The sequence below is a fragment of the Nerophis ophidion genome, linkage group LG04, assembly GCF_033978795.1.
Source record: "Nerophis ophidion isolate RoL-2023_Sa linkage group LG04, RoL_Noph_v1.0, whole genome shotgun sequence".
NCBI classification, from domain to species: Eukaryota; Metazoa; Chordata; class Actinopteri; order Syngnathiformes; family Syngnathidae; genus Nerophis; species Nerophis ophidion.
In genome coordinates, this window is record NC_084614.1 from 12,639,621 (window position 1) to 12,651,679 (window position 12,059).

A 12,059-nucleotide genomic window follows, 5' to 3' on the forward strand; every position below is an offset into this window, starting at 1 on the left:
AAAAAAAGTATATATATATATATATATATATATATATATATTATGCTCCACCAATGACTGAATAAAAACAAAAAATAAGTTCAAGTACCTAGGAGTCTTGTTCACGAGTGGGGGAAGAGTGGATCGTGAGATCGACAGGCGGATCGGTGCGGCGTCTTCAGTAATGCGGACGTTGTATCGATCCGTTGTGGTGAAGAAGGAGCTGAGCCAAAAGGCAAAGCTCTCAATTTACCGGTCGATCTACGTTCCCATCCTCACCTATGGTCATGAGCTTTGGGTCATGACCGAAAGGATAAGATCACGGGTACAAGCGGCCCAAATGAGTTTCCTCCGCCGGGTGGCGGGGCTCTCCCTTAGAGATAGGGTGAGAATCTCTGCCATCCGGGAGGAACTCAAAGTAAAGCCGCTGCTCCTCCACATCGAGAGGAGCCAGATGAGGTGGCTCGGGCATCTGGTCAGGATGCCACCCGAACGCCTCCCTAGGGAGGTGTTTAGGGCACGTCCAGTCGGCAGGAGGCCAAGGGGAAGACCCAGGACACGTTGAGAAGACTATGTCTCCCGGCTGGCCTGGGAACGCCTCGGGATCCCCCGGGAAGAGCTAGACGAAGTGGCTGGGGAGAGGGAAGTCTGGGCTTCCCTGCTTAGGCTGCTGCCCCCGCGACCCGACCTCGGATAAGCGGAATATGATGGATGGATGGAATAAATATAAAACCAATAAAAACAATATAAAAACAAATATGATTATGCGCTACCACCGCATTATTTTATTTTCAAATTTATTAGCCCGCGGAAAAAGTTAATGTTGATATTTACCTCAGAAGGCTGCAAATAGAAAAGAGGCATTCATTTTTTTTTATTTTTATTTTATTTAATATACCATTGATGTTTTTTCAAAGTTGATTTTGCACTATTAAGTTATATAAGTGTTGCATGTTCCATATTCAGCGTTAAAGCGAATCAGTGTAGCAAACTGAGCAAAAATTAACGTTTTTATTCATGCACTTTCTCTTGCTACTTCAAAGCTTGAATGTTTGATTCATTCATTATTTTATTTTCAAATGTATTATTAGCCGGTGGAAAAGGTTCATTTTGATGTTTCCCTCAGAAGCTTGCAAATAGAAAAGAATTTTTATTTAGATTTTTTTTTGATATGCCATTGATATTTTTTATTATTATTATTATTTGAAACTTGATTTTGCATGTCACTATAAAGTTATATAAGCCTTGCTTGTTTAATATTCAATGCAAAACTTGTTTGGGTCCCTATTAAAAGGTTAAGTTGTTCAACTTTGGCCCGCGGCTTTGTTCTGTTTAGAATTTTGGCCCACTCTGTATTTTGAGTTTGACACACCTGCTTTAGGCTGTGAAATTTGGCACACGCTTTTAGAAAACACACCTGAGGAAAAACACGGCCACTGTTCAGCGCCATGTTTGCAGGGCACGATTACTAATTGTCCTTAAGTCATTGACTATTTGACAAATTATACAAACCCCGTTTCCATATGAGTTGGGAAATTGTGTTAGATGTAAATATAAACGGAATACAAAGATTTGCAAATCATTTTCAACCCATATTCAGTTGAATGCGCTACAAAGACAACATATTTGATGTCCAAACTCATGAACCTTATTTTTTTTGCAAATAATAATTAACTTAGAATTTCATGGCTGCAACACAGGCCAAAGTAGTTGGGAAAGGGCATGTTCACCACTGTGTTACATCACATTTTCTTTTAACAACACTCAATAAACGTTTGGGAACTGAGGAAACTAATTGTTGAAGCTTTGAAAGTGGAATTCTTTACCATTCTTGCTTGATGTACAGCTTAAGTTGTTCAACAGTCCGGGGTCTTGTTGTCGTGTTTTACGCTTCAAAATGCGCCACACATTTTCCATGGGAGACATGTCCGGACTGCAGGCGGGCCAGGAAAGTACCCGCACTCTTTTACAACGCAGCCACGCTGTTGTAACACTTGTCTTGCTGAAATAAGCAGGGGCGTCCATGATAATGTTGCTTGGATGACAACATATGTTGTTCCAAAACCTGTATGGACCTTTCAGCATCAATGGTGCCTTCACAGATGTGTAAGTTACCCATGCCTTGGGCACTAATGCACCCCCATACCATCACACATGCTGGCTTTTGAACTTTGCGCCTATAACAATCCGAATGGTTATTTTCCTCTTTGTTCTGGAAGACACCACGTCCCCTGTTTCCAAATATAATTTGAAATGTGGACTCGTCAGACCACAGAACACCTTTCCACTTTGCATCAGGCAATCTTATGGGAGCTCTGGCCCAGTGAAGCCAGCGGCGGTGCTGGGAGTTGTTGATAAATGGCTTTCGCTTTGCATAGTAGAGCTTTAACTTTCACTTACAGATGTAGCGACCACCTGTCGTTACTGACAGTGGTTTTATGAAGTTTTCCTGTGCCCATGTGGTGATATCCTTTACACAGTGATGTCGGTTTTTGATGCAGTACCGCCTGAGGGATCAAATGTCCATAATACCGTCGCTTACGTGCAGTGATTTCTCCAGATTCTCTGAACCTTTTGATGATTTTACGGACTGTAGATGGTAAAATCCCTAAATTCCTTGCAACAGCTCGTTGAGAAATGTTGTTCTAAAACTGTTCGACAATTTTCTTACAAATTGGTGACCCTCAGCCCATCCTTGTTTGTGAATTACTTAGCATTTCACGGAAGCTGCTTTTATACCCAATCATGGCACCCACCTGTTCCCAATTAGCCTGCACACCTGTGGGATGTTCCAAATAAGTGTTTGATGAGCATTCCTCAACTTTATCAGTATTTATTGCCACCTTTCCCAACTTCTTTGTCACGTGTTGCTGGCATCAAATTCTAAAGTTAATGATTATTTGCCCCAAAAACTTTTTGAACATCAAATATGTTGTCTTTGTAGCATATTCAACTGAATATGGGTTGAAAATGATTTGCAAATCATTGTATTCTGTTTATATTTACATCTAACACAATTTCCCGACTCATATGGAAAAGAGGTTTGTATGTTAGCATGTGTGACATACTGTATGTAACAGTAAAGTACTACTAGCCGTGAAGTAGTACTAGCAGTAAAGTAGTACTAGCAGTAAAGTAGTACTAGCAGTGAAGTAGTACTAGCAGTGATGTAGTACTAGCAGTGAAGTACTACTAGCAGTAAAGTATTACTAGCAGTGATGTAGTACTAGCAGTGAAGTAGTACTAGCAGTGATGTAGTACTAGCAGTGAAGTACTACTAGCAGTAAAGTATTACTAGCAGTGATGTAGTACTAGCAGTGTAGTAGTACTAGCAGTGTAGTAGTACTAGATAGATAGATAGATTGATAGTACTTTACTGATTCCTTCAGGAAAATTAAAATTCCAGCAGCAGTGTACAGAGTTGAGATCAATTTAAATAAAAGTAAAAAGTAAATAATGGGGGTTTAAATGGAAACAAAATAGAGTAATATTACAATAAGAATAAAAACTAAAAAGCAACAATGGGAATAAGAATATAACAGTAAAATAAGAATATAACAAGACAAAGTAGGCAGTAGTGACCATGTTATGAAAACGTATTGCACTGTTATTGTTTTGCATCCCCTGTCATCCTAGTACCCCCCGCCCCCCGCCCCAGAGAGGAGTTGTACAGTCTAATGGCGTGTGGGACAAAGGAGTTTTTGAGTCTATTAGTCCTGCTCTTGGGATGAAGCAGTCTAGCACTGAACAGGCTCCTCTGGCTACTGATAACGCTATGCAGAGGGTGACTGGCATCATCCAGGATGCTCACTAGTTTGTCCACAGTCCTCTTCTCTGCCACCGTCACAAGTGAGTCCAGTTTCATTCCCATTGTAGAACCGGCCCGCCTGATCAGTTTCTCAAGTCTGGAGCTGTCCTTCTTAGATGTACTGCCCCCCCAGCACACTACCATGTAGAACAGAACACTGGCAACCACAGACTGGTAGTACATCCACAGGAGTTTTCTACAAATGGTGAAGGAGTGCAGTCTCCTGAAGAAGTACAGCCTGCTCTGTCCTGTCTTGTACTGGTGGTCCGTGTTAACAGTCCAGTCCAGCTTATTGTCCACCCAAACCCCGAGGTACTTGAATGAGTCCACGGTCTGTACCTCAACTCCCTCGATCACGATAGGTTGTGACCGTGGACTCGACCTCCCAAAGTCAATGACCAGCTCCTTGGTCTTTGATGGATTGAGCTGCAAGAGGTTCGTGTGGCACCAGACAACAAAGTCCCTCACCAGATTCCGAAACTGCTCCTCTCTGCCGTCTCTGATGCACCCGACGATGGCTGTGTCATCCGCGTACTTCTGGATGTGACACAGCTCTGAGTTGTAGCAGAAGTCAGCGGTGTACAGGGTGAAGAGAAGAGGGGCCAGCACCGTTCCCTGCGGTGCTCCAGTGCTGCTAATCAGTGTCAGATGTGATGTCCTTCAGTCCGACGTACTGTGGCCTGTCGGTGAGGTAGTTCGAAATCCAGGCAACCAGGCAGGGGTCCACTCGCATTTTGTAGAGCTTGTCCTGAAGGAGGCGGGGCTGAATGGTGTTAAAGGCACTCGAGAAGTCCAGGAACAGGATCCTCACAGTGCCATTTCCCCTATCCAGGTGTGAGTGGGCTCGATGCAGCAGGTAAAGGATAGCATTCTCCACACCAACGCCTGCCTGGTACGCAAACTGCAGGCTGTCCTGGGCATGTTGCTCCTGTGGTCTGAGGAGGTTGAGAAAGAGCCTGAGAGGTGAGCGCCACTGGTCTGTAGTCGTTCAGCTCACTGGGGCAGTTCTTTTTGGGAACTGGAACGATGCATGACGTCTTCCAGAGGGTGGGCACTCTTCCCAGCTGCAGGCTGAGGTTGAAGATCCTTTGAAGTGGTTCACCCAGTTCTGCAGCACAGGTCTTCAGGAGTCGGGGGCACAGCTTGTCTGGGCCTGCTGCTTTCCTTGGCTGTAGCTTCCTCAGTTAACCTCTGACCTGGTCCGCAGAGATGACTAATGTCTGCGTAGAGGTGGTGGAGGGGGGTGCTGCCATGGCTGGGGGGAAGATTCGTTGAGGGGAGCAGAAGAGGGGGTGGCTGTGATGGGGAGTGGGGGATGGAGAGGACACGGGCTGGCTAAACCGGTTGAAGAAGTTATTCATCTCATTGGCCCTCTCTATTGTCCCCACAACAGCTCTGGTCTTTGCCTTGTGGCCTGTGATGGTTTTCACACCTTCCCAGACCTACTAGCAGTCTAGTAGTACTAGCAGTGATGTAGTACTAGTAGTAAAGTAGTACTAGCAGTGAAGTACTACTAGCAGTGAAGTAGTACTAGCAGTGTAGTAGTTCTGGCAGTGAAGTAGTTGATAAGCAGTTATGCAGGCGTGCCTAATGAAGTGTCCCCCCGCAGATCGCCAGCTTCGTGAACAAGTCCGCCTTGGACACGGCCGTGCTGCAGCGCTCGCTGGCCATCCTGGAGTCCATGGTGCTGAACAGCCAAGACCTGTACCACAAGGTGGCGCAGGAGATCACCATAGGGCAGCTCATACCGCATCTTCAGGGGTGAGTGGCGGGGGGTCGGGGGGAGTGTTCCCTGAGACTAAAGGGGTGGTGTGACCAGGACGGACCAGGACATCCAGACCTACACCGTGGCCGTCATCAACGCCCTCTTCCTCAAAGCCCCCGAGGAGAGGAGACAAGTGAGCATCCTTTTTTCCTTTCCTCACCTGATGATCACATGACCACTCCCCCCCCCATCTGCCTGCTTCAATAATGCATGAAGCCCCCCCCCCCCACCACCACACACACACACACACGCCATGCAGCCTTTTTCCATCCCTTCTTCCTTCTCCCTTTTTTCCCCTTCTCTGCCTTCACTCACCTAAAACAGAATACATCCATCCATCCATCCACTTTCTACTGCTTGTCCCTTTTTGGGGTCAATTTGCCAATCCTTTTCAACTTACAAACCCCTTATACCAAAGGAATAAGCGGTAGAAAATGGATGGATGGATGGATAACTATAAAAGTTAAAACAAAACTATAATAGTAAAAACATAACTATAATAGATAATATAACTGTAATAGTTACCATAAAACTATAATAGTTAAAAAACATAACTATAATAATTAACATAACACCATAATAGTTAATAGCATAACTATAATAGATAAAATAACAACTATAATAGTTAACATAAAACTATAATAGTTAAAAAACATAACTAACTATAGAAGAAACTATAATAGTTAATAACATAACTATAATAGATAATATAACTATCATAGTTAAAAACATAACTATAATCCATCCATCCATTTTCTACCGCTTATTCCCTTTGGGGTCGCTGGTGCCTATCTCAGCTACCATCGGGCAGAAGGCAGAGTACACCCTGGACAAGTCGCTACCTCATCGCAGCATAACTATAATAACTAACATAAAACTATTATAGTTCACATAAAACAATAATAGTTAATAACATAACTGTAATAGATAATACAACTATAATAGTTACCATAAAACTATGATTGTTAAAAAACATAACTATGACAGTTAACATAAAACCATAACAGTTAATAACATAACTATAATAAATATAACTATAATAGTTACCATAAAACTATACTAGTATAAAAGATATATAACTATAATAGTTCATATAAAATTATAATAGTTAACATAAAACTACAATAGTTAATAACATAACTATAATATATAATATAACTATAATAGTTACCATAAAACTATACTAGTATAAAAACATAACCATGATAGTTAAAGGTCGACTGAAATGAGATGTTCTTATTTAAACGGGGATAGCAGATCCATTCTATGTGTCATACTTGATCATTTCGCGATATTGCCATATTTTTGCTGAAAGGATTTAGTAGAGAACATCCACGATAAAGTTCGCAACTTTTGGTCGCTGATAGAAAAGCCTTGCCTGTACCGGAAGTAGCAGACGATGTGCGCGTGACGTCACGAGTTGTGGAGCTCCTCACATCTGAACATTGTTTACAATCATGGCCACCAGCAGCTAGAGCAATTCGGACCGAGAAAGCGACGATTTCCCCATTAATTTGAGCGAGGATGAAAGATTCGTGGATGAGGATTTTGAGATTGAAAGACTAGAAAGAAAAAAAAAGCGACGGCTCCGGGCGGCGGCAGTGTGAGCGTTTCAGATGTAATTACACACATTTACTTGGATTTTTCTGGAAGATCCCTTATCTGCTTATTGTTTTAATAGTGTTTTAGTGAGATTTTAAAAATTGTAAAGACATACCTCGAGGTCGGATGGCTGCGGTAAACACGCCAGTGTCTCAGAGAGAAGCCGAGGAGCCAAGCTCACAGCTGCCTTTTTTGACAGCTGCTGCAGGACGACGAATAATCCACTGATGTCTCCGGTAAGATGTATACCACAATTTCCCCATCCAAAAACATGCTGGTTGACGTAGAGAAAACATGTTCGCTTGATCGCTGTGCTTCACAACAAACAAAGAAACACCGGCTGTGTTTCGGTGCTAAAGGCAGCTGCAATCCACCGCTTTCCACCAACAGCATTCTTCTTTGACGTCTCCATTATTAAATGAACATATTGCAAAAGATTCAGCAACACAGATTTCCAAAATACTGTGTGATTATGCGATTAAAGCAGACTACTTTTATCCGCTAGTGGTGCTGGGCTAATATTTCCTTACAGTCCGTGACGTCACGCCTACACGTCATCATTCCGCGACGTTTTCAACAAGAAACTCGCGGGAAATTTAAAATTGTAATTTAGTAAACTAAAGCGGCCATATTGGCATGTGTTGCAATGTTAATATTTCATCATTGATATATAAACTATCAGACTGCGTGATCGCTAGTAGTGGGTTTTAGTAGGCCTTTAACATAAAACTATAACAGTTAATAACATAACTGTAATATATAATATAACTATAATAGTTACCATAAAACTATAATAGTTAAACATAACTATAATAGTTAACATAAAACTATGATGCATATAACAACTATAATAGTTAAAAATAAAACTACAAAAGTTAAAAAAAACATAATTAATAAATAACATAAAACTATAATAGTTAAAAACATAACTATAATGGATAATATAACTATAATAGTTCCATAAAACAATAATATTTAAAAAAAAAAGTTGGGTGGATATTTTAATGTGCGTTGATGAATATGAATAGTTTTTGACAATAACATATCTACAAATGAAGTGGTTATGAGGTCATATTTTGTTTTTGACAATAACATCTGTAGATGAAGTGGTTATGAGGTCATACTTTGTTTTTAACAATAGCATATCTACAAATGAAGTGGTTATGAGGTCATACTTTGTTTTTGACAATAACATATCTACAAATGAAGTGGTTATGAAGTCATACTTTGTTTTTGACAATAACATATCTGTAGATGAAGTGGTTATGAGGTCATACTTTGTTTTTGACAATAACATATCTATAAATGAAGTGGTTATGAGGTCATACTTTGTTTTTGACAATAACATATCTGTAGATGAAGTGGTTATGAGGTCATACTTTGTTGACAATAGCATATCTATAAATGAAGTGGTTATGAGGTCACACTTTGTTTTTGACAATAACATATCTACAAATGAAGTGGTTATGAGGTCATATTTTGTTTTTGACAATAACATCTGTAGATGAAGTGGTTATGAGGTCATACTTTGTTTTTGACAATAGCATATCTATAAATGAAGTGGTTATGAGGTCATACTTTGTTTTTAACAATAGCATATCTACAAATGAAGTGGTTATGAGGTCACACTTTGTTTTTGACAATAACATATCTACAAATGAAGTGGTTATGAGGTCACACTTTGTTTTTGACAATAACATATCTACAAATGAAGTGGTTATGAGGTCATACTTTGTTTTTGACAATAACATATCTACAAATGAAGTGGTTATGAGGTCACACTTTGTTTTTGACAGTAACATATCTACAAATGAAGTGGTTATGAGGTCACACTTTGTTTTTGACAGTAACATATCTATAAATGAAGTGGTTATGAGGTCATACACTGTTTTTGACAATAACATATCTGCAGATGAAATGGTTATGAGGTCATACCTTGTTTTTGACAATAACATATCTGTAAATGAAGTGGTTATGAGGTCATTCTTTGTTTTTGACAATAGCATATCTATAAATGAAGTGGTTATGAGGTCACACTTTGTTTTTGACAATAGCATATCTACAAATGAAGTGGTTATGAGGTCACACTTTGTTTTTGACAATAACATATCTACAAATGAAGTGGTTATGAGGTCATACTTTGTTTTTGACAGTAACATATCTATAAATGAAGTGGTTATGAGGTCACACTTTGTTTTTGACAGTAACATATCTATAAATGAAGTGGTTATGAGGTCATACTTTGTTTTTGACAGTAACATATCTATAAATGAAGTGGTTATGAGGTCATACTTTGTTTTTGACAATAACATATCTGCAGATGAAATGGTTATGAGGTCATACCTTGTTTTTGACAATAACATATCTATAAATGAAGTGGTTATGAGGTCATACTTTGTTTTTGCCAATAACATATCTATAAATGAAGTGGTTATGAGGTCATACTTTGTTTTTGACTATAACATATCTACAAATGAAGTGGTTATGAGGTCACACTTTGTTTTGGACAATAACATATCTACAAATGAAGTGGTTATGAGGTCATACTTTGTTTTTGACAATAACATATCTACAAATGAAGTGGTTATGAGGTCACACTTTGTTTTTGACAGTAACATATCTACAAATGAAGTGGTTATGAGGTCACACTTTGTTTTTGACAGTAACATATCTATTAATGAAGTGATTATGAGGTCATACTTTATTTTTGACAATAACATATCTGCAGATGAAATGGTTATGAGGTCATACCTTGTTTTTGACAATAACATATCCGTAAATGAAGTGGTTATGAGGTCATTCTTTGTTTTTGACAATAGCATATCTATAAATGAAGTGGTTATGAGGTCATACTTTGTTTTTAACAATGGCATATCTACAAATTAAGTGGTTATGAGGTCACACTTTGTTTTTGACAATAACATATCTACAAATGAAGTGGTTATGAGGTCATACTTTGTTTTTGACAGTAACATATCTATAAATGAAGTGGTTATGAGTTCAAACTTTGTTTTTGACAGTAACATATCTATAAATGAAGTGGTTATGAGGTCATACTTTGTTTTTGACAGTAACATATCTATAAATGAAGTGGTTATGAGGTCATACTTTGTTTTTGACAATAACATATCTGCAGATGAAATGGTTATGAGGTCATACCTTGTTTTTGACAATAACATATCTATAAATGAAGTGGTTATGAGGTCATACTTTGTTTTTGACAATAACATATCTGCAGATGAAATGGTTATGAGGTCATACCTTGTTTTTGACAATAACATATCTATAAATGAAGTGGTTATGAGGTCATACTTTGTTTTTGACAATAACATATCTGCAGATGAAATGGTTATGAGGTCATATTTTGTTTTTGACAATAACATATCTATAAATGAAGTGGTTATGAGGTCATACTTTGTTTTTGACAATAACATATCTGCAGATGAAATGGTTATGAGGTCATACCTTGTTTTTGACAATAACATATCTATAAATGAAGTGGTTATGAGGTCATACTTTGTTTTTGACAATAACATATCTGCAGATGAAGTGGTTATGAGGTCATACTTTGTTTTTGACAATAACATATCTGCAGATGAAATGGTTATGAGGTCATACTTTGATTTTGACAATAACATATCTATAAATTAAGTGGTTATGAGGTCATACTTTGTTTTTGACAATGACATATCTGCAGATGAAGTGGTTATGAGGTCATACTTTGTTTTGGACAATAGCATATCTATAAATGAAGTGGTTATGAGGTCATACTTTGTTTTTGACAATAACATATCTATAAATGAAGTGGTTATGAGGTCATACTTTGTTTTCGACAATAACATATCTGCAGATGAAATGGTTATGAGGTCATACTTTGTTTTTGACAATAACATATCTGTAGATGAAGTGGTTATGAGGTCATACTTTGTTGACAATAGCATATCTATGAATGAAGTGGTTATGAGGTCACACTTTGTTTTTGACAATAACATATCTACAAATGAAGTGGTTATGAGGTCATACTTTGTTTTTGACAATAACATATCTATAAATGAAGTGGTTATGAGGTCACACTTTGTTTTTGACAGTAGCATATCTATAAATGAAGTGGTTATGAGGTCATACTTTGTTTTTAACAATAGCATATCTACAAATGAAGTGGTTATGAGGTCACACTTTGTTTTTGACAATAACATATCTACAAATGAAGTGGTTATGAGGTCACACTTTGTTTTTGACAATAACATATCTATAAATGAAGTGGTTATGAGGTCATACTTTGTTTTTGACAATAACATATCTATAAATGAAGTGTTTATGAGGTCATACTTTGTTTTTGACAATAACATATCTATAAATGAAGTGGCTATGAGGTCATACTTTGTTTTTGACAATAACATATCTATAAATGAAGTGGTTATGAGGTCATACTTTGTTTTTGACAATAACATATCTGCAGATGAAATGGTTATGAGGTCATACTTTGTTTTTGACAATAACATATCTACAAATGAAGTGGTTATGAGGTCATACTTTGTTTTTGACAATAACATATCTGCAGATGAAGTGGTTATGAGGTCATACTTTGTTTTTGACAATAACATATCTGCAGATGAAATGGTTATGAGGTCATACTTTGTTTTGGACAATAGCATATCTATAAATGAAGTGGTTATGAGGTCATACTTTGTTTTTGACAATAACATATCTATAAATGAAGTGGTTATGAGGTCATACTTTGTTTTCGACAATAACATATCTGCAGATGAAATGGTTATGAGGTCATACTTTGTTTTTGACAATAACATATCTGTAGATGAAGTGGTTATGAGGTCATACTTTGTTGACAATAGCATATCTATGAATGAAGTGGTTATGAGGTCACACTTTGTTTTTGACAATAAC

At 38.2% G+C, this 12,059-nt stretch overlaps 1 protein-coding gene across 3 annotated transcripts in view; it reads left to right on the top strand.

Moving 5' to 3' along the window:
* elmo1 (engulfment and cell motility 1 (ced-12 homolog, C. elegans)) overlaps positions 1–12,059 on the top strand; it is a 214,730-nt gene that overhangs the window by 117,244 nt on the left and 85,427 nt on the right. For all 3 annotated transcript variants that reach the window (XM_061897072.1, XM_061897073.1, XM_061897074.1), the window contains 2 exons: positions 5,397–5,548; positions 5,607–5,685. In XM_061897072.1, the coding sequence (XP_061753056.1) occupies positions 5,397–5,548; positions 5,607–5,685 (231 nt within the window). The remainder of the gene's footprint in view (positions 1–5,396; positions 5,549–5,606; positions 5,686–12,059) is intronic.